This window comes from Nicotiana tomentosiformis, chromosome 6 (assembly GCF_000390325.3).
Source record: "Nicotiana tomentosiformis chromosome 6, ASM39032v3, whole genome shotgun sequence".
Classification (NCBI taxonomy): Eukaryota; Viridiplantae; Streptophyta; class Magnoliopsida; order Solanales; family Solanaceae; genus Nicotiana; species Nicotiana tomentosiformis.
The window spans coordinates 132,156,354-132,184,110 of record NC_090817.1 but is presented as its reverse complement, the minus strand read 5'-3'; the positions used below and the strand labels follow the sequence as shown (position 1 = coordinate 132,184,110).

At 37.6% G+C, this 27,757-nt stretch overlaps 3 protein-coding genes, 1 long non-coding RNA gene and 1 pseudogene across 6 annotated transcripts; 2 read left to right on the top strand and 3 right to left on the bottom strand.

The window, feature by feature from the left end:
* Positions 1-2,096: 2,096 nt before the first annotated feature.
* LOC104118600 (uncharacterized) lies at positions 2,097-3,395 on the bottom strand. 2 transcript variants are annotated; one of them, XR_004503022.2, is made up of 3 exons: positions 3,155-3,395; positions 2,947-3,043; positions 2,097-2,383 (listed from the first exon to the last, which is right to left on the bottom strand). It is a non-coding gene; the product is annotated as an uncharacterized lncRNA (long non-coding RNA). The 2 variants fall into 2 exon arrangements; XR_004503021.2 differs by lacking the exon at positions 3,155-3,395 and having other exon boundaries at positions 2,947-3,148.
* Positions 3,396-3,597: 202 nt separating this feature from the next.
* On the top strand, positions 3,598-17,309 carry LOC117273308 (uncharacterized; annotated as a pseudogene).
* A 395-nt stretch (positions 17,310-17,704) lies between these two features.
* Positions 17,705-21,518, bottom strand: LOC104119795 (probable polygalacturonase At1g80170). Its single transcript, XM_009631382.3, has 9 exons — positions 21,279-21,518; positions 20,861-20,992; positions 20,587-20,757; positions 20,471-20,491; positions 20,034-20,241; positions 19,595-19,676; positions 19,392-19,503; positions 18,898-19,014; positions 17,705-18,268 (listed from the first exon to the last, which is right to left on the bottom strand). Exons 1-9 carry the CDS (start codon positions 21,516-21,518, stop codon positions 17,987-17,989), a joined length of 1,365 nt encoding a protein of 454 aa, XP_009629677.1. The 3' UTR covers positions 17,705-17,986.
* Positions 21,519-22,276: 758 nt separating this feature from the next.
* LOC104119796 (uncharacterized) lies at positions 22,277-25,914 on the top strand. 2 transcript variants are annotated; one of them, XM_070177827.1, is made up of 6 exons: positions 22,277-22,442; positions 22,626-22,735; positions 23,404-23,489; positions 23,587-23,651; positions 24,414-24,496; positions 25,426-25,914. In XM_070177827.1, the coding sequence occupies exons 2-6, from the start codon at positions 22,655-22,657 to the stop codon at positions 25,516-25,518; spliced, it is 408 nt and encodes a 135-aa protein (XP_070033928.1). In that variant the 5' UTR covers positions 22,277-22,442; positions 22,626-22,654; the 3' UTR covers positions 25,519-25,914. The 2 variants fall into 2 exon arrangements, with proteins under 2 accessions (XP_070033928.1, XP_070033929.1); XM_070177828.1 differs by having other exon boundaries at positions 22,315-22,438.
* A 763-nt stretch (positions 25,915-26,677) lies between these two features.
* LOC104119797 (MAPK kinase substrate protein At1g80180-like) lies at positions 26,678-27,370 on the bottom strand. Its single transcript, XM_033652450.2, has 2 exons — positions 27,098-27,370; positions 26,678-26,698 (listed from the first exon to the last, which is right to left on the bottom strand). The coding sequence occupies exons 1-2, from the start codon at positions 27,368-27,370 to the stop codon at positions 26,678-26,680; spliced, it is 294 nt and encodes a 97-aa protein (XP_033508341.2).
* Between the last annotated feature and the right edge of the window lie 387 nt (positions 27,371-27,757).

Genomic DNA, 27,757 nt, shown 5'->3' with positions numbered 1-27,757 from the left:
AGTGCAATTATAATTCCCCTTCTCCAAGCACCAAAAGAACTACCATTGAATTGCTTAGCAACTAACATAATGCCGGGATTATCAGAATGATGCAAATAAAAAGGGTGAAAAGGAGGAAAAATCAGTTCATCATCAAAATGAAGATTGAGAGACGGATTCAGATTATTAGGATTTAGAGACGGATTTTGGTCAATTTGTTCATCACGATCGCTTTGATCACCCATCACGAATACGTAATAGAGAAGTTACCAGCTTGGAATCAAATTACCCACAGAGAAAGCAAAACTCCAACCACGATTAACCACAAAGCACCTTCGTTGAGCTACACAGTATCCAAAAAATCACTTATTGAACTGGAGATCACAACAATGAGATATTCGATCAATTTTTCGATTAGAACTGGAGGGAAAAAATCAAAAAATGATAGAGAACAAAAATTAGGGCAAATCACCGATGAAATTAGGGCAAATCGATCTCGAAACAGAGGAAATAAGAAGAAATCACCATGAAAATCAACCACATGAGGAGAGGTTATGTGATTTCTATGGATCTGATACCATGTTAGAATCCAAGGATTCGAAGCTAACAACGAGATCGAGAGAGAAAGATAATTGTCGCACACAAAGAGAGAGAGAATGTAGTTTGGTAAAATGACCCGGTAAGGATCTCTGGAATCTTCTATTACATATATACATGATCCGACCTTGTTCCTATTATAAAGAATTAAAGAATTAGCCAAATCAACCCAATACATATAATTAAGCCCAATTACAACATAAGCCCAAAATACAAAATAAATGAAAGTGAAACCCAAATATGCTAACAGGGGCAAATATGGATAATTCGCATAGTTCGAGTGCGTGACCTTTGTAAAAAAGTCGTGTGACATCAACGGTTGCTAAATAATGTCATTTTTGTAACGACAAGTATAGATTAAATTTCGTATACTTCAAGGTCAAATTTGACCCTTTCTAGTTCTAGAAAGAAAAAAAACACTATAATTCTCCAAATTTCTTAGCGCCAAAAACGACGTCTTTTTGAGATCCGCGCGATCACATCAGAAAAGGGTAAGAAAATGCTTTTAGCGGTGTTATTTGCCAACTCCGAAGGCAACATCCTCGTCGAATAGTAATCCACAGCTCGTCTCCATCTGTTTATCATAACCCCCTCCCCCAAAATATGATTCACTTTCCAGCGTAAGCGACTGAGGTGCTTAAATTGGGGTCTGAATTTGGTCTTTTGAGGAAAATGTTCTTATCTGGAAAATTCAATCTTTAGTTTTATACACGGATGCAGCATACTAGCGCTCGTGTAGAAATTGCTTCGGACTTTGAACTATATATAAAATTTAATTTTCCTAAAATGTACCCACTATAACCCACAGCTCTTCGGAATTGTAATGTTGGTTGTTATATGAAATCTAACTATTAGCTACATTCTGCTGAATTTTACTGCTCCGTGTCATATAACCAAAAAAAATAAGGAACGAAATGAAAAGGAAAATGTATTTTATTTTCTTTAAATATATTCTATTTAAGGAATTATCACGCGTGACAAAGCGACATGTTAGGAAGGATCATCCAAATTACACTGTGCCGTAAGGAAAAAGCAAATTTTCATTTGTATATATATAAATTTTGTATCTTTCTTGAAATAGTAAAGGATTTATGGTGTAGTAGCAAAAGTGGTTCAAACATACTACATGTGGCATTTTCACATTTATTTAATCCCCTTATTAGAATTCCTGGCTATTATCACACCTTATATTCATGGTTTCACGTGCAACTTTAATGGAGTACCTGCAGAGGAGCGGCTGCATTGGCGATCTTTCTTAGTTAAGCTGGGTTCAGAGAATCTTAAAGGGGTCAAGAATGAAGAACTCCTTATATTCATGGTTTCACTGTATTGTTATCCATTGCTTTCATAGAAAAATATTGGCCTGTTGCGCAGCTCCACTAACTGGACAATGCATATTAACACGTCATTCTACATCAAACTCTCGTACTTAATTTTTTTCTATTCTTAACTGGATGGCTTGTATAGGATGCAACTTTTCTACAAGCAGTTGGAACCAAACAACCAAATGCTAAGAAGTGTTGACAGTTGAATATTGTAGAATGATTAAACTCAAATGCAGTGTATGTATCAATAGGTATCATACAGGTCATTATGATAAGCTGGAATCTGACATCTTAAGGAATTGCCAAAGAACTTAAATAAATAACAAAGCTTGTATAATGTCAGTAAGTTCTGTGCTATTCTTTTGTTCCCACTTACAAGGCAAACAAGGAAGTAAAGAAGGCAGAGATGGCCAATTGAATAAACACCCAAGTGAAATCTTCTTCATTATTCACTCCTGTCAATGCCAAAGCTGGTTCTGCAGCTACCTATATATGATGAATTATCGAAAACAAACCCTTATAAAGGGGCAAAATAAATGAACAAAACAAACAGTGAGTTAATGCCAATTAAAGGGTCTTACAATGGCTAAAAATGTTCCAACTTGAATAGCCAGTGAAGGTTTGAAGAAATCAAAGTTTCGATAGCCATCAAATGGTATGGAAATTACTTGTAAAAATGAACAAGCTGATAGATGGATAGTGAAATTGAGATTTTTTATGACTATAAATAACACTTAACTAGCTCCTTTATATAGAGTTGCTGAGTCGGTTAGAGTTCTTGTTCCAAATTGAATTCACCAAAGACTAGGTTTGCCGATTTTCTTAGAGCAACAAGGGTAACCAGAAATAGCGAGACAATAACAAGAATATGACACAATAGAGCAAAATCAGAAAGAGAATTCTAGAATGAGCGAGGAGACAACATAAATTTTACATAATAGAGAAAAATAAGAAGCATACAATGCAATAGCTAAAAAATACAGATAACATAGATTAGTAGAAATAGAAATCGAAAACTCAAGAGAGAAGAGAAGAAAGTACTCACAGAGATTAAACTTCAATAGCCCTAAATTATTTTTAGGGTTTCCAACAATTAGAAGCAGCAACCGATGGAAGTTCCCTATTTCCGTCTCTGAGATCCACTGTTAGGAAGAAGATTAATTTTGGGAAAGAATAAAGATAAATTTGGGGTGCGCGGGAGGAACGGGAAATCGCGAATCAAAATAGAACTTAAAATAGAACTTAGCCGGTACCTTTATTTGCCCTTTCAAAATGGGGGGAATTATTTCATTAATTAAGAGATTGGGGGAAAATTTTGGTGAAACTCTTTAGAGACACTTACAAAGTGTAGCTTTTAGGCTTAAGAAATAGCAACGGTTAAAAAGCGTTGTAATATAGGTGACTAAGTATTGTCAAATATTTTGTGATTCGACAACACTGAAGGACCGTACTCTTTACTTTTTAAAAGCACTTTTTTGAAGCGTAGCCTATACATCGTAGCCAAAGACAAAGGCCACTCCATGAAAAACGTCCCCTTAGATGCTTTTGGGAACACTTTTCAAGAGTCGCCTAAAGTTAGTGTTGCCGTAGACCAAATTTGTTGTTTTCATCCAGCTCGCATTTTTAAACATATAGCTGGAAACAACTGGGGTGGTGGAAGAGTATTTTGTTTGAGTTTATTTGAAGAATGTATTCTCTAGACTCAAATTAATGTTGTAAGCTAAGGCTGAACCTTATTAAAAGTTTCTTTTGTCATAAGATACTTTGCTAATCATGATATACTTGTATTGTGTTTTAAATAACTTTCTATTTATTTCACATATTCTTTTCCGGAGGTCGGTTTACATTGTATATACAGTGCTTGGAGATGTAAGCATTTATGTTGTCGGGAAGGATGAATATGATGAACTTGCTTGTAAGTGATACCTCCTAGTTCAGTGTTCCAAGGCTTCAAAGAAACTTTTATGTAAAAATAAGCCGACAATTGTATTATCTCTGTTTCAGTGTGTATAACTGCTTCCCATTAGATGTTATTTGTGCCCCCTCCATGTAGTTCAGAGTGTGTTTGACTAAAATTTGGTGAATGTATTACCTTCTCCATTTCATGAATGAAAAAATCTACTTTATGAAGATATCTTTAGAGCGTCTATACCGTACCTGAGCTTTAAGCCTATGACTAGAGTAGCACATTAGGTTAGACAACAAATCAACCTCTAGTTTCCTCTTGGCTGACTAAATAAATCAAATGGTTAGTGTTGCGACCAAACACACTCACGCAAGTATACGCGGTCGTCGAGTAATAAAGTGACTAAAAGTCGGATGTCGAACCCACGAGGACTTATGATTAACTATTAACTAAATTAGACTATCCTAATTATCTAAACAAGAATTAAATCTAAAAATATTTTATTCCAACTAATTAAATAAGAAAAATATAAATAATAAACTTTGAACAGAGAAAGAGCAGATTTTAATGATATCAATGTAATGAAAACGATCTAGGGTTATGGTCTATCTAACAATCCTATTGTATTCTTCAATTGAATTGACCGACTAATTTATCTAGCTTATTGGTTGACAGGGTTAATATTGCTCATAAGAATCTGTCGAGTTCTTACTCGCCTATTCCAGCTAACTTAACGCCTATATGTCTATGGAGTGAGAATCAACAAGAACGCATTTATAATTCCTGTAAATCAACCAAGCAAGGCAATTAGGTATATGTCTATCCTAACCACGAATCCGTTCCCCGATGCCCGAGTTCAAGAACTTGCCCTACTCAATCCTATATGCAATATAGAATTCCCACTTTCGAGTTCAATTCTAGATTCGTAGATAATATTCAATTGGTGATCAAGCAATTAAATAATTAAGTGCAAGATTGAATAAATAAACTAATATGATAAATCAAGAAGTCAAAATCAATATCCGAATAACAATAGTCATGAAAGAACCACAACCCTATAACGTGAAGTTTAGCTCCACATAGACATGGTAGCCAAACAACAAATCATATAAAGAAACATAAAAATTACTAAGTTTGGTGGGAGAAAGATGAAACTTGATGAATTCCGGCCTCCACAGCTTTTCGTGGCTTTTTTTCCTTCCCAACTTTGCATGCGAGGGTGGACGCGACGCATCCAGCCTTCTCTTCTACTTCCCAGTTTCGCACGCGATGGCGAACGCTATGGCCCAACTTCACTGCTAAGGTTGCATGCAGGATGATGTTTTCCTAGGTTGGATGCGACGCATCCAACCCTTCTTCCTCTGGCTAAACCACCTTTTCTTCATATTTTGCACTCCGAACACCTTAAATCGTCACACATAACTTAATTAGTCATCAAACCAATAATTACACCATGTTGGGCGTTTTAAAGATTAAATAACATCAAGAAGTGGTTAAAACATGGGCAAAGTAACATCAACACATATCGAAATATGCCAAACATCACTACCCCACACTTAAACCTTTGTTCGTCCTCGAACAAACCATCACTATAGTAAACAAAATAAAATTAAGCTCTTATCATTCAAAGCACACTACATCTATGACCATGGTTATTTGCTACAATTAGGCTCTAGACTATGCATCAACACACTTCCCTTTTCTTATGCCCTTCTTTAAACATATTCGAACAAAGACAACATGCTCACAACAATCCTAACCTCAAAAACCGACTCAATGTCACAATGCACTCATGGCTTGAACAACCAACATCATAGAGAAGTCTAATAACGTTACCTATCCCTAGTGAAACCATGTGCCCTCACAACAAAAGCAGAGAGAGTAGAATCAATCCACACATTCGAATCTCATGCTCACAAAGAAAATCGCTCACTCTCACAAAAGAAGTCACATGCATGTAGTTGGTACCATAGGCTTGCCCTTAATGTAAATCTCTACTAATGTAAGCTCGCTCGATCTAAAATCAATTAGGACTTTTTCATGGTTGTAATGTGGGCTAAGGGACGGGTAGGATATATTTAAGGAATAGTGATTCACCCTCCTAAGCACTTTAACACATCATCAAATAACTTAAGCGCGAATTCTTCAACACCCTTTCAATTTCACCAATAATATCACTTCAAACAATATTTCCTCTTTCTTTAAGCACTACTTTGATTCATACCCACTAGCAAGAACAAGACAACAATTTATTCATTTATATTTTTCTTTGCTTTTTTTTTTTCTTTTCTTTCCGCTAGTGGTGTATTATTTTACAAAATAAGTGCACCCTTCTTTCTTTCATTGGTTCCACTCAAAAGTCACCCCACACTTAGTCCCTTCTTACTTCTTTTAGCGCTCATCTAACAATTAAAGTGCTTTAAGAGGTAAAAGGATCAAAACAATGTCAATTAAGAATAAAAAAGGGTATAGGCTTGTAATGTGGGTACCAAATAAAAGGTCTACAGGCTCAAAAGGGTTAACTAGGGATAGATTTTATTTGTGATAAGTAATAAGCTCAAAAAGATCAAAGAAAGCCTAAAATCATTTTTCAAACCGAGCATCACCTAAAATTTCGCTTCAACTCACATACCGGGCAAGTTCTAGACACAAGTACACTACATGGACTACACAAAAACCTTACCACACATGGCACATGACTCATTAAGGACGGTCACATTCCGACTCTCAAACAATGCAAGTATTCACGGAGCAACGAGATATTAAGCATTAAGCGCAAAGTGAACACAAGTCAAGAAAATGAGAAATAGGCGCCACAAAACATGCTATCCATTTTAACAAGGCATCATCAATAATTTCAGAGTGAGAAGGGAAGATATTACATATGTAAAAGCCTAAATATGCCATTATCAACCAAGTCAAGGTCACCTAGGTTCATCATTCTTCCTCCTTTTATTCCCTACATTCCTACTCTACTCTAAAAAGAAAACAAAATTACCCGGTTCAAACTACATCCCATGGAAAAGAACCGAGGCACAAAGAAAAACCACAGGGGATTATTACTATCTACAAAGATACTATATATATATATATATATATATATATATATATTTTTATTTTATTTTTTTATTTTTTTTTATAATAATGATAAACTGATAGATAAACTGATAGTTACTCCATATCGATGAATTTACTGCTATTTTATGCCATTAATCCAGTGAATATTTTAGTACATTCATCCATACATCAAAACATGAATCACCCCCACCCCACACTTAGGACTGTGCGTTGTCCCCAACGCACACAAACAAGGTAAAGTAGGGTGAGAAGAACTCCCTCAAGTCAAGGTGGAGGGCTCATCCGCAGTCTGTGGAGGAGCATCTGCATCCATAGCATTCCTATCATCAACAACTGGTGCGGATTCTGTATCAGGTGTTACAGCGACCTCAGTAGGCCTGTTGAGTGGAGCCTCAGTGACTATGGGAGGAACAGGAGTGGATGGTCCGGCAGTGGATGATGCAATCAGCTGGGAGATGTCTGTACCTGCACATTGAACCAGAGCTCTGAGGAGTAATGATATCTCCTTCATCATCGTGGCCTGCTCGGTCTGAACTCGGCTTAGATCCGCACGAGTCTGTCTCAACTCATCCCTGGTGGCACTCAACTCGACACGAGTCGCTATCAGCTCAGCCCTGTTCTCTTGCATATCTGCTTGCATTTGCTCAAATAATTGTTGAATGGTGAGCTTAGAAGACCTTCCCTTGTTCGGCTCTAGAACATGAGTGACATCATATGGTCCTGGAGCTTTAGCCTCAATGTCGTCATTCTCCTTGTCCCATAGTACTCCCATCTCTGTTAAAAAAGCCGTTAGGGTATTAGCAAAGAACAGCCTCCACTTGTAATTCATCCTGGTTCGCTGCATTTGATCATGCATGATGGCTCCGAAGTTGAGTGGTATCCCCTCTAATAAAGCATATAATACGAGTGCGCGGTAACGAGGGACATCAGTTTTATGTTGGCATGGCAGCAGGCGGTTACAAATGAAATTTAGAGCCACACGTGCTAACGCACTCATGAATTCCTTGGCTATAGAGTGGTACTCCATACTCCCATGCTTCCATTCTGCATCCTTCCTGGTAGGGCATAGGACAGACTTAATGTGTGCATAATCTGGTGTTTTGCATATGGCGTCAAACCTGTCTGTAAGTGTGTGTGGCACCCTTAAGAAGTTATTCAGAGCTTCAGCTGACACATTAATATCTACCCCTCTTACTCGCACAATGTTTCCCCTTACGTGACGCCAATTGGCGTAGAGCTCTCTAACAATGGTGAGGTTGGCTTTGCCGTGACCTTTCAGAATGGGTCCCCATTTTTGCACCTCTCGAATTGACTTTAGAAACTCTGAGTACTTTGTCTTAAGTGGTCCGATGTTTATCGGCTTTTCCGGAATATACTTCTTTGAAACCAGTATCTTCTTATAGGCTCGGAATGCCTTCTCATTAACAAAGTATTTCTCCCAATCAACTCGGTCTATGGGTTCACCCTCATCTTCATCACTCATGTTGACCTGTAGGTGGTCATTGTCCGAATCGGAATCGGATTCAGATTCTGTAGTAATCTTCTCCTTCCCTTTATCAGTCGGAGCACTCATTCTCGAAGCTTTTCTTTGGTATGTCACAGGCTCTCTTATCTCTATTCCTTTGCTTGGTGTAATACCCTTCTTCACTGTCCTCCTGACTAATGTTTCCTCCTCCTCTTGCTCTGAATCATCACTTAACTGCCTAGGCAGCAGTTCCATTTCCTTCTCCGTCCGCTTCCTTTTTTCTGTGGATTTGGACCGCCCGCTGCCCTTCCGGTAGGCTTTTTGGGCGGTTGCTTGTTACCATCTTTGTCTTGTTGCTTGGATGGTTTACTCACTGCTGTCATTTTATGAATCTAAGTACCTGCAATGCAAAGAATTCAACAATTAGCAGATGAAACAGCGAAGTTCAGCTTGAAAGCAATTGCAACAGCTTGCAGACTTCAATTTATTCGTAAAGTCATGCCATTCACTACTTCATGGAATTGTAGCTCATGACTTTCAGCAAGTATGTGATAACTCTCTTCAAAAATTCAATTTCACATAGCCCCTCACTCGACCCCACACTTATTCTCAAGCATACACCAATGTTGCTCGGTTACTCAGACTTCACCGACGCCTAAATTTTCCTCAGGGACAATTCGTCGAACATGTGGTATGCAACAAGTGTGCCTAGTTCATTCTATCAGTTGAGCAATGCAACTACCCTCCCAAAGTTGGACGAGATGAAGGGAATTATAGTTTATCATCTCGCAACCATTACAACTACCAAGAACGACAGCCCTAAAAAATTTTGAAATTGCAAAACCTACTTGTTGCTACCATTGAGGGAGGGAGGAGAGAAGAATTTGGAGAGAAGCCAACGGAAGAACGAAGAGGATGATGCATACCTGTCACGTTTGAGCTTATTGCGTTTGTATGCGTTACAATTTCGATTAGAGAATTCTGTTCTGCGTTCGTAGGCGTCGCCAAAAAGAGACGAGTGGATGCGTCGCAAGAAACGTTTTTTACGAATACGTTATCTTAAGATGTGTTAAAATATATATTACTTACCTGTGCGTGCGAGCTTTGACGCGACACATCCCCTTGTCTTCCTTCAAAAATTTTCGGACGCGACACGGGCGCGATAGGCAGACTTCACTGCCTTGAGCAATTGGCCCGTCAAAAAAATTTTTTTTTTTTTGCTGAGGGGGACGCGACGCATCCGTCTCGTTTTCTCATATCTGGGGAACTTTTTAGTTTTTTTTTTTTTGAATAAATAAACTAATTAACTTGGGTGGCCTCCCAAGAAGCGCCTGATTTAACGTCGCGGCACGACGCAACATGTTCTTCATGCCTCCACTAAATCCATTGTGGTCTTGTGACGTGCAATGTCACCACCCCAATAGTGTTTTACTCTTTGGCCATTTACCAAGAATGTCGTATTGGACCCCTTATCACACAATTCTATCGCACCATGAGGTTTCACACTAACCACTTCAAACGGACCCGACCATCGAGATTTAAGCTTTCCTGGAAAAAGCTTTAGCCTTGAATTAAACAGTAGAATTTCTTGACCTGGTTCAAACTCACGATGTTGGATATGCTTATCATGCCATCTTTTGGTCTTCTCTTTATACAATTTGGCATTTTCATACGCATGCAATCGAAACTCATCAAGCTCGTTGAGTTGTAGCAATCTCTTCTCACCGGCCAAGTCCATCTCCATATTTAGCTTTTTAATCGCCCAATATGCTTTGTGTTCAAGCTCGACGGGCAGATGGCAGGCCTTCCCATAAACCAACCTGTACGGAGAAGTGCCTATTGGGGTCTTGTACGCAGTGCGATATGCCCATAATGCGTCATCCAGCTTCCCGGCCCAGTCCTTTCTATTCATACTTACTGTCTTTTCCAAAATCTGCTTGACCTCTCTGTTGGAAACTTCTACTTGACCACTCGTTTGGGGATGATAGGCAGTGGAAACTTTGTGCTTGACTCCGTATTTTGCAAGAATATTATTCAGCAGTTTGTTACAAAAGTGAGTTCCCCCGTCGCTTATCAACACTCTTGGGGTCCCAAAACGTGTGAAGATGTGCTTCTTTACAAAGCCTACCACAACCTTTGCGTCGTTAGTAGGAAGAGCTATGGCCTCTACCCACTTAGAAACATAGTCGACCGCCACCAAGATGTATCTGTGTCCGTTAGAATATGGGAATGGTCCCATAAAATCAATCCCCCAAACATCAAAAAGTTCTACCGCCAGTATATTTTGCAAGGGCATCTCGTGCTTCCTCGTGATAGTTCCAGTTCTTTGGCATCTATCACAATTTTTAACGAAGGCATGTGCATCCTTAAACAATTTTGGCCAATAAAAACCTGATTGTAGCACTTTTTGGGCGGTTCTATCCCCGCCGTGATGACCTCCATATGGTGACGCATGGCAGTCATGTAGTATAGCCTTCATCTCTTCCTCAGGAACACACCTTCTCACCAACTGATCTGCACACTGCCTATATAGGAATGGCTCATCCCACACGTAGAACCTTACATCATGTAGGAATCTTCTTCTATTGTCAGCTGTCCATTCTAGTGGCGTCACCCCACTTGCGATAAAATTCACATAATCTGCAATACCATGGGGCTTCACCTGAGGTGATTGCTAATATTTGCTCATCCGGAAATGTTTCTTTAATTGACCCTCCTTCAGCTACATGGTCCCGACTTTCTAATCTGGACAAATGATCGGCCACTTGATTTTCTGTCCCTTTTCGATCTCGGATCTCTAAGTCAAATTCTTGCAAGAGGAGGACCCAACGAATCAGCCTCGGCTTGGCGTCTTTCTTTTCAAATAGGTATCTGATAGCTGAATGATCTGTGTAGACGATGACTTTGGTTCCCACTAGATAGGATCTGAACTTGTCAAACGCCCACACCACTGCAAGCAACTCCTTTTCAGTCACTGTATAATTCATCTGAGCTGGATTCATAGTTTTGCTTGCATAATAAATGGAGTGAAAGATTTTATCCCTCCTTTGCCCCAACACCGCTCCAATTGCTATGTCACTTGCATCGCACATCAACTCAAATGGTTGTGCCCAATCGGGGCCAATGATAATTGGTGCAGTCACCAATCTTCCCTTCAGCTCCTCAAATGCTTTCAGACATGCATTATCAAACTTGAAGGTAACATCTTTCTCTAGAAGCCTGCACAAAGGGGAAGAAATTTTCGAAAAATCTTTAATGAAACGACGATAAAAACCTGCATGACCCAAGAAACTGCGAATGCCTTTGATGGATGTCGGCGGGGGCAATTTTTCAATCGTCTCCACCTTTGCTTTATCCACCTGTAGACCATCTTTTGAAACCTTGTGCCCCAAAACTATACCTTCACGTACCATGAAATGGCACTTTTCCCAGTTTAGCACCAAGTTCGTCTCTTCACACCTAGCTAGCACTTTATCAAGGTTCATCAAACAACTATCAAAAGAACATCCAAACACAGAAAAATCGTCCATGAATACTTCTACATATCTTTCAACCATGTCAGTGAAAATAGCCATCATACACCTTTGAAAAGTCACAGGTGCATTACAAAGACCGAAGGGCATTCTCTTGAACGCATACGTGCCATAAGGACATGTAAATGTAGTTTTCTCTTGGTCTTCTGGGGCTATAGCAATCTGATTATACCCCGAATAACCGTCCAGGAAATAGTAGTATTCCTGGCCAGCTAATCTATCAAGCATTTGGTCAATAAAAGGAAGGGGAAAGTGGTCTTTCCGGGTGGCATTGTTCAGTTTTCTGTAATCTATGCAAATTCTCCATCCAGTTACAGTTCTTGTAGGAATTAAGTCATTATTTTCATTAACTACTACGGTTATCCCCCCTTTCTTCGGCACACATTGAACGGGGCTTACCCATTTACTATCAGAGATTGGAAATACAATACCTGCATCAAGCCACTTAATCACTTCTTTTCTTACCACTTCTTTCATGATTGGATTTAGTCGGCGTTGGTGTTCTACACTTGGCTTGTGTCCGTCCTCCATGAGGATTTTGTGCATGCAGAAAGCTGGACTAATGCCTTTAATGTCAGACATTGTCCACCCAATTGCTCGCTTGTGCTCACGTAGCACCCTTAATAGCTTTTCTTCCTGTAATTTAGACAAGTGAGCAGAAATAATAACAGGTAAAGTGTCAGAACTTCCCAAATAAGCATATTGAAGGTGAGGGGGTAGGGGTTTAAGTTCCAAATTTGGAGCTTTTTCAATTGACGGCTTTGGTGGGGGGCCACTTGGCCTATTCAGGGGCTCAAACGGGATTATTCCTTGCATGTAACCACATGATGTATCTAGGATATGCATCATCTCCTCAACCTCATCATCCATCTCCAAGCTATCAAACATCATGATTGCTTTTTCTAAACAGTCGCCTAGATATACACTCGTGTCAAGAAGTTTCTCATCCACCTCCACCACAGATATCATAGAGAGCTCCTCATAGTGGCGGGGAAGTTGGATTGCTTTGTAGACATTGAAGACTGCTTCCTCGTTGTCCACTCTCATAATCATTTTCCCTTCTCTCACTTTAATTATTGCATCGCCAGTAGCCAAGAGAGGTCGTCCCAATATGATTGGAACTTGTTCATCAGCCTCGAAGTCTAGAATAATGAAGTCAGCTGGGAAGATGAATTTTCCAATTTGCAGCAGCACATCTTCAATCACTCCTTCGGGGTAGGCTATGGACCTATCAGCTAATTGCAACATCACGGTGGTTGGTCTCGGAGCTCCCAGACCTAATTGCTTAAACAAGGATAAAGGCATCAGATTTATGCTTGCACCCAAATCACACAGAGCACGTCCCACGTCAATATTACCGATTTGTACTGGAATGGTGAAGCTGCCAGGGTCCTTAAGCTTTTGGGGAAGCTTGTTTTGGACCCTTGATGTGCACTCCTCAGTAAGTGCAACCGTCTCGAACTCAGTCAATTTCCTCTTATGAGCCACTATGTCTTTTATGTACTTAGCGTACTTTGGAATTTCACGAAGTACATCCACTAATGGAATATTTAATTGAACCTGACTCAACATGGAGAGAAATTTGTTGAACATGCGATCGTCATTCCTTTTCTGCAATCTTTGGGGGAAAGGTGGTGGTGGCCTTGTAACCTCCATTCGCTCTGAACTTGCATCATCTTCCTTTGACTCTTGTGTTGCCTTAGGTGTCAACTCCCCCCCAGGTATAGGTTTTTCTTTTATCTTCCTTGGCACTTCCTCTAGTTCCCTCCCGTTTCTAAGTGTAACTGCATTAATTTGAGGGTTCTTCTCTGTATCACTGGGAAGTGAGCCTGTAGGTCTAGTATTTTGGTTTGCTGCTAACTGCCCCATTTGCCTCTCAAGATTTCTGAAATCGGTCCTGAGCTGTTGATTGTCTAGTAACAACTTTTTCAGCAAGTCATTCGTACTTTCTTCCATTTGTTGGGGTGGCTTCTGAGGTTGAGTAAAATTCCCTTGAGGCCTATACTGATTCTGTTGACTTCCGCCCCATGAGAAGTTAGGATGATTCCTCCAGTTTGGGTTGTAAGTGTTCCCATATTGCGCATGTTGATTCATAGGACCTCTGTTTTGTTGCCCCACATAGTATATAGATTCAGGATTCGTGGGGCACATGTCAATCATATGACTGTCTCTGCATAGTTCGCAACAAATAGACATCTGCTGTACATGTTGCATTTGTTGTGTTGTCATTCTATTCATCTGATTTGCCAATTTTGCTATATCGGCTCTCATGGCGGAAAAGTCATCAAGCTCAATCAAACCGGCGGCCTTCTGTTTAATTCCCCTTCGTGAATCCCCCTCTCCTTGCCAATTATGGTCATTAGCAGTGAAATTATTTAGCAAGAGTTGTATTTCACTATACGGTCTTGCCATGCAACTACCCCCACAAGCTGAGTCAAGATTCATCTTTGATGCTTCATCTAACCCATCAACAAAAGTGTGACCCAATACCTCATCAGTTTGACAATGATGCGGGCAGTCTCTGAGTAGCTTCTTGTATCTTTCCCAAGCTTGACGAAGTGTCTCGCCATCCCGTTGTTGGAACCCAAGAATTTGGCTCCTCAGCGACTTTGTCTTCTTAGTTGGGAAAAACTTGATCAGGAATTTCCTTGCTAGATCATCCCAAGTGTGGATAGAGTTCGCGGGCTCCTTTTGCAACCATTCTTTAGCTTCCCCCAACAGTGAAAAAGGGAATAGTGTCAGCCTGACATAGTCCTTGGAGACGTTCGGATAATTGTAAGTGTCCGTGATTTCCAAGAAGTTCTGAATATGCCTCTGCGGGTCCTCATGAGATAGACCCACATATTGTCCTGTGGACTGAATCAGCTGTACCATGTACTGTTTGAGTTCAAAATGCCCAGTGATATCAGGCTTCACAATAGCCTGAGTCATATTCGCAAGATTGGGCCTTGCGGCTTCAATTACCGGACGCTCTTCATTGCCTGCCATATCTATTGGCTGTGGTTGGACTGCGATGTCCAACTCTCTTTCTATTCTCGTTCTAGCTTCGTGTTCCCTTCTCACTCTATATAGTGTTCGTTCGATTTCTGGATCAAGAGGAATGAGGTTGTTTGCACTTCTACTCCTCTGCATTCGAGAGAAGACCCTGCGTTGACACAAACTAGGCAAACTGAAAATTAAAACTTGAAAACAAATATCTAATAAAAGCTTAACTTAGTCACGTAGCTAATTTCTAAGTCCCCGGCAACGGCGCCAAAAATTTGTTGCGATCAAACACACTCACGCAAGTATACGCGGTCGTCGAGTAATAAAGTGACTAAAAGTCGGATGTCGAACCCACGAGGACTTATGATTAACTATTAACTAAATTAGACTATCCTAATTATCTAAACAAGAATTAAATCTAAAAATATTTTATTCCAACTAATTAAATAAGAAAAATATAAATAATAAACTTTGAACAGAGAAAGAGCAGATTTTAATGATATCAATGTAATGAAAACGATCTAGGGTTATGGTCTATCTAACAATCCTATTGTATTCTTCAATTGAATTGACCGACTAATTTATCTAGCTTATTGGTTGACAGGGTTAATATTGCTCATAAGAATCTGTCGAGTTCTTACTCGCCTATTCCAGCTAACTTAACGCCTATATGTCTATGGAGTGAGAATCAACAAGAACGCATTTATAATTCCTGTAAATCAACCAAGCAAGGCAATTAGGTATATGTCTATCCTAACCACGAATCTGTTCCCCGATGCCCGAGTTCAAGAACTTGCCCTACTCAATCCTATATGCAATATAGAATTCCCACTTTCGAGTTCAATTCTAGATTCGTAGATAATATTCAATTGGTGATCAAGCAATTAAATAATTAAGTGCAAGATTGAATAAATAAACTAATATGATAAATCAAGAAGTCAAAATCAATATCCGAATAACAATAGTCATGAAAGAACCACAACCCTATAACGTGAAGTTTAGCTCCACATAGACATGGTAGCCAAACAACAAATCATATAAAGAAACATAAAAATTACTAAGTTTGGTGGGAGAAAGATGAAACTTGATGAATTCCGGCCTCCACAGCTTTTCGTGGCTTTTTTTCCTTCCCAATTTTGCATGCGATGGTGGACGCGACGCATCCAGCCTTCTCTTCTACTTCCCAGTTTCGCACGCGATGGCGAACGCTATGGCCCAACTTCACTGCTAAGGTTGCATGCAGGATGATGTTTTCCTAGGTTGGATGCGACGCATCCAACCCTTCTTCCTCTGGCTAAACCACCTTTTCTTCATATTTTGCACTCCGAACACCTTAAATCGTCACACATAACTTAATTAGTCATCAAACCAATAATTACACCATGTTGGGCGTTTTAAAGATTAAATAACATCAAGAAGTGGTTAAAACATGGGCAAAGTAACATCAACACATATCGAAATATGCCAAACATCAGTTAGCCAATATTTATTATGCTAATAGCCCTCTTTATGTCTCTCTTATTTTCCGTTGAGCAGCACGGCTTCCTGCCCTGTTTGGGAGTTATGCTCTACCGTCTATGCTTGTAGGTCTTTGTGCTGGTTTTGTTGCCACCATTTATATTCATCTAATTTTCTGGGCTTTGTTTGCAGTATCTGAAGCAATCTTTGTTATAACATCTGCTGTCAAGGATGTATGTGGGAAATCTCCAACGGAGAGACTTTTCCTGGACAATTATGGAAAGATTTGCTTGTGCCTGGATGAGATTGTGTGGACGGTAAGGGGAATTGTCTTTATGTTTGGACAATTAAAACTTTCTGTTACTTGAAGCTCTCACTTCATCACGTGAAGCTTGTAGAGGATGATATAGTGCTAAGAAAACCTTTTTATTTATCAAAAATACTACCAATGTGGTGGAACAGGAAATCGCAGGGTTTTTGAGTTGACAGATGGCATGCACGATTTAGATTGGTCAACTTCTTTATATTATCGTTTTCCCTGTGCTAAATTTGCTTGATAAACATGCTCTTTATATTTACTTAAATAAGGTTTTAGATTGATAATCACTTTTTAGTCCTAGATGACGGAATAGAGATTAGATATTGTTTTGACTGTAAAACTCTGTTGGCACTTCTATTTGATCCTATCTGTAAGTTTTGTTGTACGCCATTTGGTGCTATCTTGCTGATGATATTCTTTGTGTATTGTGAAGGGGTTGCTGGAGAATATCGACAAAATATAGAATCAAGACACTTGTTAGATTGAAACCACCAACCGAGTTCTGAGATTTTGTTTTTAGTCTGTATGTTTATTCAAAGCAGCTGAGGCTCCAGCAGTACTATACGTAAGTCTACAGGTGTCTTTCGAATTTTACTGTAATGATGTTGGTTATTTCCATTCTTGTATACTTGTAACACTCATCTTCAGTTTTAAACTTTGTTGGACATCTGATTTTGATAAAAGACAGTGAAAAATTCTAATGAGGGCCAATAGCAGCTCCCTCGTGTTTATATTTGATCGAGAGTAGATCTTGCTTGAACAATGTCAATGAACAAGTGACCATATATACCAGTCGTGGATTTCTGGTTATACGAATTCTGAAACTAATTGTCATGAATTTTTGTCAGTAAGTCATCAAATTCTCTTTTGGAGGAAAAGTTCTTTTCTACTTATTAAACCTCAATACCATTCTTTTTTGGTCATCGGCAGATTTTAGGTTGCTTCCATCAACTATAAATTTGTTAAAACTATTCATCAATGATCTATCTAATGCAAAACTTTATTAAAATTGAATAAACAGTTATTCCATAATAAAGATTAGCATATGTAAACGCATGGTTAGTCCCAACTGCAAGTTCATCCTTTGAAGGACAGATTATTCATAACCTTCTCAACTCATGAACAATTACAAAAATTTAAATGCTTAATATGCAAGCACCTTATTTGCATAAGTTAGAAGGATTTTACACAATAACTAAGGTCCACGAAAAGCTGCTCATTTTGCCTACTCTGGACCTGCTGCTGACCAGTAAGTCATGCTATCAAATTGTTTCAACATGCTTGATCCTTTAAGCTAGCTTTGCCTAGGATATGTAGCTACACATTTGAACATAGAGATTATCAAATGGACTTGCTCAAGTTGGATAATTCTGTGGGCCGTTGCACAATGCTTTCACTAGAGGGAAAACAAGAAGAGGGATTGTTTAATCCTGAGGTTGAGCCATATGCCTTCCAACAAAACGACGTTGTGGGGAAATCCAAAAACGAAACAAGTTGAACATCTTCCAAATATAGATTTCTACATGGGGAGTTATCACTACAGGCAAATGTTATTGCATTTTTTGTTGCTGAAGACCCTCTAATACCAACAAAGGATACGCTGTTAATGCCAATAGCCAAAGTCTGCATATCGGATATTCACAGTAGTTAGATGCATATATGAGCACAATTGCAAGAGTGTTGAAGTCAAATGTGTTCAGAAAACACAAACATGGAAGTTTTGTCCAAATTTATTTGACACTTTTCATCTTTTTATTTTGACCAGCTAATTAATCAGACTACAATAATATTCGTTATTTTAATATTGTATGTTACACATTAATTTAAGAACTATATAAAAAATACATACTACTACCTAAGACTATAAGTTGCAAAAAAAATAAAAAATCATATCGAAATAGCTTTTTACAAAATACTTTATTTTAAAGTGTTATCAAAATTCACGTTATTTAAATTTTAGGAAACAAAAGATGTAACAAATAATTGGACATATTAGTGAGTATAACCTGTTTAATGCATAAGTGTAATATATGGTTTGCTACGTGATAATGAACTATACGATCACTTGGTTCTCAAAAAATGATCACCTAATCATGGATGTTTTTTAATTTCATCACTAGTAGGGCAACAATTTGCTGTGTGATATGAAGTGTAAGTTAAATAATAAGCATAAAATAGAAATAGCCTCGCTCGTTAAATTTATCAACGAAATACTAACTGCGTAAGTTTTAGACATGCAATAAATAGCTTACCTGATTGGGACACGCCAGTGGAGAATCACAATAATATTGATCTATTATGATGGGATTTGACACATTTTCCATCCACACGTTCGCAAAAGCAATCTTTCTGACAAACCCCCTACCTCCCTGGTATATAAAGCATATATGAGGAAAACCAACAGGGATTGCAATCAGCAAATTAAATCAAATTCTTAAAGATGAAAACTGGTGATTGAATGATGACAAATTGAAATGATACTCCCTTCCTATGTTTCAATTTATGTGTCGTTGTTTAACTGAGCATGAAGTTTAAGAAAGAAAAGAAAGTCGTTTAATTGTGATGTTAAACATGTCATAACATTTGTGTGACTATAAAAAACTTTTTATTACAAATAAAATGAGAAACTAAAAGTTAAATTGTTTTCAAAGTATAAATATATATATATTTTTTGCGAACTAATAAGAAAATAATATCATATGGCATGAAACAAACAATAAATCAATATTACTATATATATGATTACCTGCCAAGTCTTTATCCTCACACCATTTTCTGTGTTGGAAAGATATGCTCCATCAACACAGACATCGTGCACTTGAGACGACGATGAGTTAGACTTTCCCAAGCTTCCAATGCTAAAATAATGGGACATATATCAGCCATCAAACCAAAAACCTAAATTTGTCTACCCATGATCTAAACAAAACAGTAAATTAAACGTTCTACCTTATACCATGGCCTGGTCCACAAGCAATGTTTTTGACCAAGATTCTTGACGAATTGCCCACTATAGATATACAGTCATCTCCTGGCGGATTCAATTTGTGCATGTAACAGCAAATTAAAATATAACAAATTAACAATAATAGAACATACTGCTAACTCTGATACCAACATAGGGACAGTCCGGTGTACCAAGAATCCCGCCTTCACGCAGAGTTTAGAGAAGGGTCGCACCCCAAGGGTGTGATAGACAGTTTACCCTAATGCAAGAATTAGTTGCTGCTTTCGCAGCTCGAACCCGTGACCTATAGGTCACACGGAGACAACTTTACCATTGGTCAAGGCTCCTTTGAACTCACCAGCATGCGTAGACCAAAAATAAACAAACCTATTTTCTATTATGACAACAGAAGCTTGTTTCTTAGACCAAAAATAAACAAACCTGTGCCAATACTGCTATCTCTGATACCAACATGTGTAGATGAGCTTAAGTGGATTGCATCTGTGTTAGGGCTCTTAGCAGGTGCTTGCACTATAAGATGTGATACTTCAACATGTATGCACTTAGAAATTGATATATGCATTTGTTGACTATTTAGCATCCTTATGTCCCTCACTTTCAGATTGTTGCATCTGTGGAAAGTCATTGCCTGTGTATTGTCATTAAGTTAATCAATCATAACCATAATCATTATAAAAAATAAATCCTTCTTATATGCATTGACAGTGTAAATAAATTTTATACAATCACTATAATTTAATCTGTCATAGTAATTTTGTAGGTGACCTGATGATAATGAAAAATTCCTTTTACACTGTCAATATATAAGAGTTAAACCGTAAAACAAATGAGTTCGATCGGGGGAAAATTGCACTGACTGTTGGAGCATGTCGACAAGGCTGCCAAATAATAAGATTGTAAAACGTCAGAATTTTATGGTGTGAAAGAATTCCATAAAGCACAAAGTATATATTAGTATAGCAATGATAATTACATTGGTAGTATTAATCTTGCATGACCTAGCCCACCATTTCTGGCCCATCCCGTTAATTGTTCCTCCTCCTTCTACAGTCAGGTATTTCACTTTAAAGAAATAAAGCCATTTATGTGGATTCAAACCATCCCAGACTTGAGGATCTTTCGGCGCTACAATAGAACCTGCAATCTTATAGGTAATGTATTGCAGAAATAAAAAATTATTAACTGATTATCTTTATTAGCAAAACATAAATAGCAGTGTTGTACAAGCTACATTCTTAAGCACTTACTGATAGAGACACCTTTGACCGGCAAGGCCCAACAAAATCAATTGGTCGAACTAGAAAAGAATATCCACTCGGGATTACAATTTTTGGTCGTAATGGTGAAGAACATGCGATTTTCCAGACATCTTGAAACGGCTGAAAATGTATAAAAACTCTTTAACTGAAGCTACTTAAGTACTAGTAGTATTAATTGTGTGAATACGTAGATGGAAATAAAACATACACCTTAACATGTTTACATATACAAAGAACGAAGGTGTATGTGAAGATATGTGTAATATATTTATTCATGTTAGTGTAAACACCAATTACGTATAAGTTTTTACTCTTACCTTAGTGCCATAAGTTGTGAAGATATGTGCAATGTAATTATTAATTAGGTTAGTGTAAACGCCAGGTGCGTGTAAGTTTTTACTCTTACCTTAGTGTCATCGGTTATGCCATCTCCTTTGGCTCCAAACTCATTCACATAAATAAGGGTTTTTGATCTGCCTGTTATGTTGTTCAATGTAGGGAACTGATGAATCACGGGATGGTAACTATTCACATTTGCGAAAAGCAAGAACGAATAGATAGTAGTATATAATAGTGATGCCAAAATAGAAACAGAAGTGGAATAATAAGAAGAAAAAGTGAAGTAAGAAGATCTCAGCTCCCCCATATTCTGTTAATTAAACTGACAGAAATAATGACGAGGGAATTTATAGTAACATACCCGAAAGCCAAATGATTTCTGCTACGTACGTAGTTGTTTTCTTCCATGTACGATGAAAAGGGAAGGTTCCAAGAAAGAAATGAAAAGGACTTGGGAATTTCCTAAACTGGCAATATTACACTTAAACAAAATGAATCAATCCCATAACTGTTAACAAATATTTGACATGGGTCCATTATTTGTAAGCCACATATTTTGTAAGACTTTCCTCCACCGGACAAATTTTGAGCAAAACGAATGACATTGAATCTGGGATTAGTGGAAAATATCTCTATATACAAAATCTAAAATTGAGGAGTAAGTAGTATTCTGTTTGCTTACAAGCTGAGCATATTTTTAGCATTCATTGATGTTAACTTGATCGAATTTTGAGTGAAAGTAGGAATTAATTAATTATTAGTAGTACGCACACAAACATACGTCACGTCAAAAAAAAAATCTGAAAATGTTTTAATATTAATGAATAAGTTAGGTAAATATGAAATATATTCTTTAAAAACATGATCTAATATTCACTTTTAGATCAATTTATGGTAAAATACTAAAGTTATTTGAATTTTTAAGTTATAATATGTCACGTAGTGCTTAATGCAAGATTAATTTAGTATATACTCAATTGTATCAAATACAAAACAAGACAAGTTAATTAATTAAATAATTAAATTAATTAAAAGGTATATATCCGTCCACTGTGAAAAATAAATGGACCGGACTCAACATTAAGATTGATTTGAGGCCCAACTTTCACCACTCCAGAGTTTCTTCTTCGGCCCAGTTGCGAGACACTACCTTTGCTGCGAACTTGCTTGCTTCTCTCCGTCTGATCCTGCGGCGAACTCCTCGCGATCTCTTTCCGAAATCGAGTTGTAAGTAAGTACCTTTATTCCCCCTCTCTTCTAGATCAGTTTTGATTTAAAATGCTTTTTTTAATTAATTTTTATCGATACTAAGATCACTAATTCTTTTTTGTCCAACATCATTATTAATTATTGAAGAATGGAAAATTTGTGTGTAATTAGCATGTGAATCTGATTCAATTTTTTTTGTTTGAAGGAATTTAGGGATCCGAAAGTTAGAGGGAAATGGCAACCACAGCGTGTTTTATGATTGTAAGTAGAAATGATATTCCTATCTACGAAGCTGAAGTTGGCACTGCGCCCAAGGTAATTTTTAGCCTTTGCTTAAAACAACTAAATATCTTTACATCTGAAGTACTAGCTTTTTAACTGTCTCCCTTTTTTTAATAGGTGACCTACATTATTTGATTCTGTAATGAATTGTTTACCTTTGAAAATGGTTGATGGGAAATGTACAGAAACCTCATTTTAGTTTTCGGAAAACCATTTACAATCTTATAATTTGCTCTTTATCTGGCAAATGGTATGGAAAGCTAATTTAAAATCACTGATTTTTAGTTGTGATTCTTTGCTCTCTTTGATTTTAATGGAGGATCAGAATAGGATTTTGGGAAAGGAACAATCTTTCTATATCTGGACATCATATTGCCATAAACAAGGTTAAGATATAGACTACAGTGCTTATCAGTTACTGGTTCTTTTTTCAATGACCAGTAAAAAATTCTGTTTGTACCTGGTAATTCACAAATTATAACTACCCTTAACAGTTTCACATCACATATTTGAATTACGTAGCGTGTGCACTTGATTTTTAGTGTCGTAAGTTATAATGCATTTTAATTTGTGGTGTGTGTACTGTAGCATTTTCCATTGTTAGTAAAATGCATGCACATCTTTCTACTTTACTGTGTTTCCGTCATTGATGACAAGTGGTCGAGTTTGTGGTGATTTTGTATCTTATACTTTCATGCTAGAAAGAAGATGCTGCTCATCAGCACCAGTTTATTTTACATGCAGCATTGGATATTGTCCAGGACCTTGCATGGACTACTAGTGCTATGTAAGAATTGCAGCCCCTAGTCATCAAAGTACTAATTATACTTTTTCTTGCTTTCGTCATTGTTATAGTGATTCTCCTACTTTATTTCTTCATCCAGGTTCTTGAAATCAATTGACAGATTCAATGATTTGGTGGTGTCTGTTTATGTCACTGCTGGTCATATCCTCCATATGTTATAAATCAGCATCTGGTGATACTACTGTTTTGAATTTAAAAAATAGATAATGGTGCTAGGTTGTTTTATATCTGGATTTCTCTGTCACAATGAGTACAAAAGCTTGCTTCTCCTTCTACTGTAAGTATTTGATTTGTGGTGGTCAGTGGTCACTTATAGAGTTAGTCATCATGTACCAGTACTCCATGTGTAGCAACTGTATATGTTTATCGATTTTTCTCTGATTGAATCCTCTTATAGAAGATTAGTTCTTAGAGTACATGGATTGATAAAATGATATGACATAGCAGAATTAAGAGAAGAGCTCACACATCTTTCTTAACCTTTATGATTTTGAAGGGGACCCTTCCCCCATACACCATTGCCCCCCCCCCCCCCCCCAAAACTCTTTCCTGTACTTGGCCCGCAGAACTATATTTATGTCTTTTCTTAATCATTTCTGTAAATAATGATAGTTAACTCTTAACTTTCAGCACAATAATGCAAAATCTCCTGATATTTGTAATTAGTAACCTTATTGACTAGTTCCTCAGTTTAATACAAGTTGGAATGTCAAGACACACTTCTGTTTACCTATTAAAAGAAGAAAAAGAATAAAAAAGAGGAAGAAGCATGTTTTAGAAGTTCTCATTGTGCATAAGTTAATATATAAATGTCTATGGAACTATCATAAAATGAGCATCACCAGTTTGAGTTTACAAACGTGCACATCCTGTTTTTTTGTTCCTTTAACCAAGCTAGCATACATACGCGACTTATGCTGCTTCATGACTCTCGTAATGATGATGGGATCAAAAGCTTCTTCCAGGAGGTCCATGAACTATATATAAAGGTAGCTCCTTTTCTGAAATCTTTCCAATAGGAAATAAAAGCATAGAGGTCGTACATTTAATATATTTGCTATATAATCTTGGTGTTCAACCTGATAAAGGCATATATTGCGTTAACTGTAGTTTCTTTTTCTTTGTTGCTTGTTATTTCTCTTGAGAAAAAAAAAAAGAGTGTGTGTGTGTGTGTGTGGGGGGGGGGGGGGGGGGGGGGGTTGCTCCCCTTATCATCTTAAATTTTCATTATAATCCTCGTGGACATCATTGAAAACTTATTGCAAGTTCTCATTATAGTTTTCCTCTTTAATTTTTGCTTTCGGATTGTGTAGCAAGAGGTTCTTTTTAGCAGAGAGCTTTTTAATGTAGGCATGTTTACTGAAAAGATGCTTGGAGTACTTCTGATGCTACTTGATTGTTCAATTGTTGTTAAATCTTATAGAATTCATAATATCTCTTTGAACCTATGAAGTTCACTACGGCTTCTAATTTTGTCAGCTTTTGGAGTTCCTCAGATATGATTGGATTCTTTGCCTTTTTGTTTCTCTCTACCTTGTTATTTTGGGTACAGCACGGCAATAAACAGTTAAACACAACACTAAGACTATTGATTTTGTTACAAACCACTCCTTGTTTCTAACACACCCTTTTTGATCTTTTTTGCTATATATGACAAATGATCTAGAGTGATTCATGTAGCTAATTACTTGGTATTGGATAAGTCTGTGGGTTTTTGTCACGTTAGCTTTAAAGATATATGGTGCAGCTTGGGAAATTGTTCTGAAGGTAATGAAGCCATGAATTAGCTGGAAACAGTATGGTAAAACGCACAAGTTTTTACTAGAATTCCTTACCACCACAATTTCGAAGAGAATGATTTGTGCTTTAACTATTTTTTCTATGGAAGTTCACTGATGTGTTACTGCAAAACTTGCAGATCCTTCTGAATCCTCTGTATTTGCCAGGATCTCGCATCACATCATCTCACTTCGATACCAAAGTTAGAGCCCTTGCCAGGAAGTACCTATGAAGACTTACACTACGGACCAGTGCTAAACAAAGAATTACATGAAATCCAAAGGTCATTCCTCCCAGTATTCATTTGCTATTGATGACTGGTTGTTTGTTTGGAATGATCATATTTCTCAATGTAAAAGATTTATGTTCACTAGTAGACCTTCTTTTCATCAAGCTGATGTTTCATTATATTATTATATAACTGCTAGAATAGATGAAACACCGAGCTTAGTTACTTGTTACTATATCCTAGTCCACACATTGGTTCCAACATAACGCATCTGGATGTCATTCTATTCATGCATGTGATGCAACTAGCTCAAAGGCTTTCGAGAACTTGTCATTTAGTGGTCGTTTTAGCTCAGCCAAACAGAAATTCATATATTGAAGAAGCGTGACTTTGTAAGTATTCTCTTGTAATCCTTTTTTTATTTTTTTTTATTTTTATATTGGTCTGTACGATCTTCTTGTTTTCCTGTCTCTTTGAAGGTGGTATTATCACAAAGGGATTGTAATGAAGTAATTTGCTACTCCCTCCGCCCTCCGTTTCAAATTAAATGAGGTAGTTTGATTCGGCACGGATTTTAAGAAAAAAAAGAAGACTTTTAAAACTTGTGGTCTTAAAAACTTAAGGGGTAAAAGCTTTATGGGGCCATGACATTTGTGTGGTTATAAAAGCTTCTCATTAAGGGTAAACTGGGTAAAATGAAGAGTTTAAAGTTGAATTATTTTCAAATTTAGAAATGTGTCATTTATTTTGGAATAGTCATCTAATTTGAAAAGGAGGGAGTACTAACCTACTGGAGCGATCCGTTGGGTCAAGACACAAATTCCTCAGGCAAGAATTAATGTGCATTTAGTAACTAACATGATATAGGTGACTTGCGAGCACCTGAAGTTGGAAAGGCTGAAAAAGTTATATAAATTAGTGATTCTGAAAGGCTGAAAAAGTATATAAATTAGTGAATCACCGGGATATATGTAGGTATAACAGATACTAGTATATAGCAGTTGGGTTCCATTGGGGTCAAAGCCTCTGGGCGTCCAAGTAGTTTGACGAACTCGTATGGAAAATTTCTCCAAAGGAGAAACCAAAAAGAAAAAAAAGAGGAACACTTGATTATACTCGGAGATTGCTGAGCCAACCCAAGAAAGGTTAGAAAATAGAAACCTTACGCAATTGTCTTTGCACTCTGCAGAGCATAAAATAAGAATATCTGACTGACAAAAGGCAAGAAAAAAACGGTACAAGTCCTTTAGCTCCACAATAGATATTCCCACCTATAATTATTATAACCAGCTCGTTCCACGGGAAATTCCCCTGCTAACCACTCGAGCCACCAGCTCATCAAATTATATTCATGTACTATATCACATACAGAGGCGAATGCATTTAGCTGAACTCATTTCATCATTTCGAACCATGTATGCGTATACAAAAGGAGTTTAAAATACATACATTATTACATTATGAACACACTGACTCTAGATTATGAATTCCTATCTGATCACAAAGCATGCTTACCGTACGGAATTCCACGACGCGACTTACTTTTTTTGCCAATACCTCTACACAATCCACATCCATATACCTTAGGAGACGGCGGTTCTATAGCTGGTGACACTCTGCCGGTGCCGTTGGATCGGCTCTTCACCGTTGATCCAACGGTTATTGATGAAGCCTTCACCAGCATATTCTCCTCTTTGGGTTGTCCCTTGGAATGAGAAGCTTTGTTACATTTAGTAGTTTCGTACTTATAGTTTATATGCTGTTTCAATTCACCTGACAAGAATTTGTCGTCCCATGTAAGTCCAGAGGAGCCTTGTCTGCGGAATGAAACAGCCGATCTTTGCAACCCAGCCATCAAAAATTGATGAAATACTGCAACCCTTTTGGCCTTGTCAATCTTTTTTTGTTAAAGCTTGAATTCTTCTTTGTTGTTCTTGTTTTTATACTCTTCTCTATCTCTAAAGATCTTTCTTGTGATTGTATCCAAACTTTTTTCTACATGCATCAAGTAAAGGCAAAGATTTATAGAAAGACAGGAGAAGAATACTTAAGAGAGGTAAAGGAAAATCAAATATGGCATACGGGATGGTCGTCCTCTTGCTTGACAACTCAGTCAATTGCTTGTTTGCATATTTCAGCTTTTTAGTTATTGCATAGAATTATCAGCTTGATTTATAGTGATTTTTACATTTAATTGGCATTTGACTGGTAACTTATCAGTCAGTCTTGATACTCTTGACAT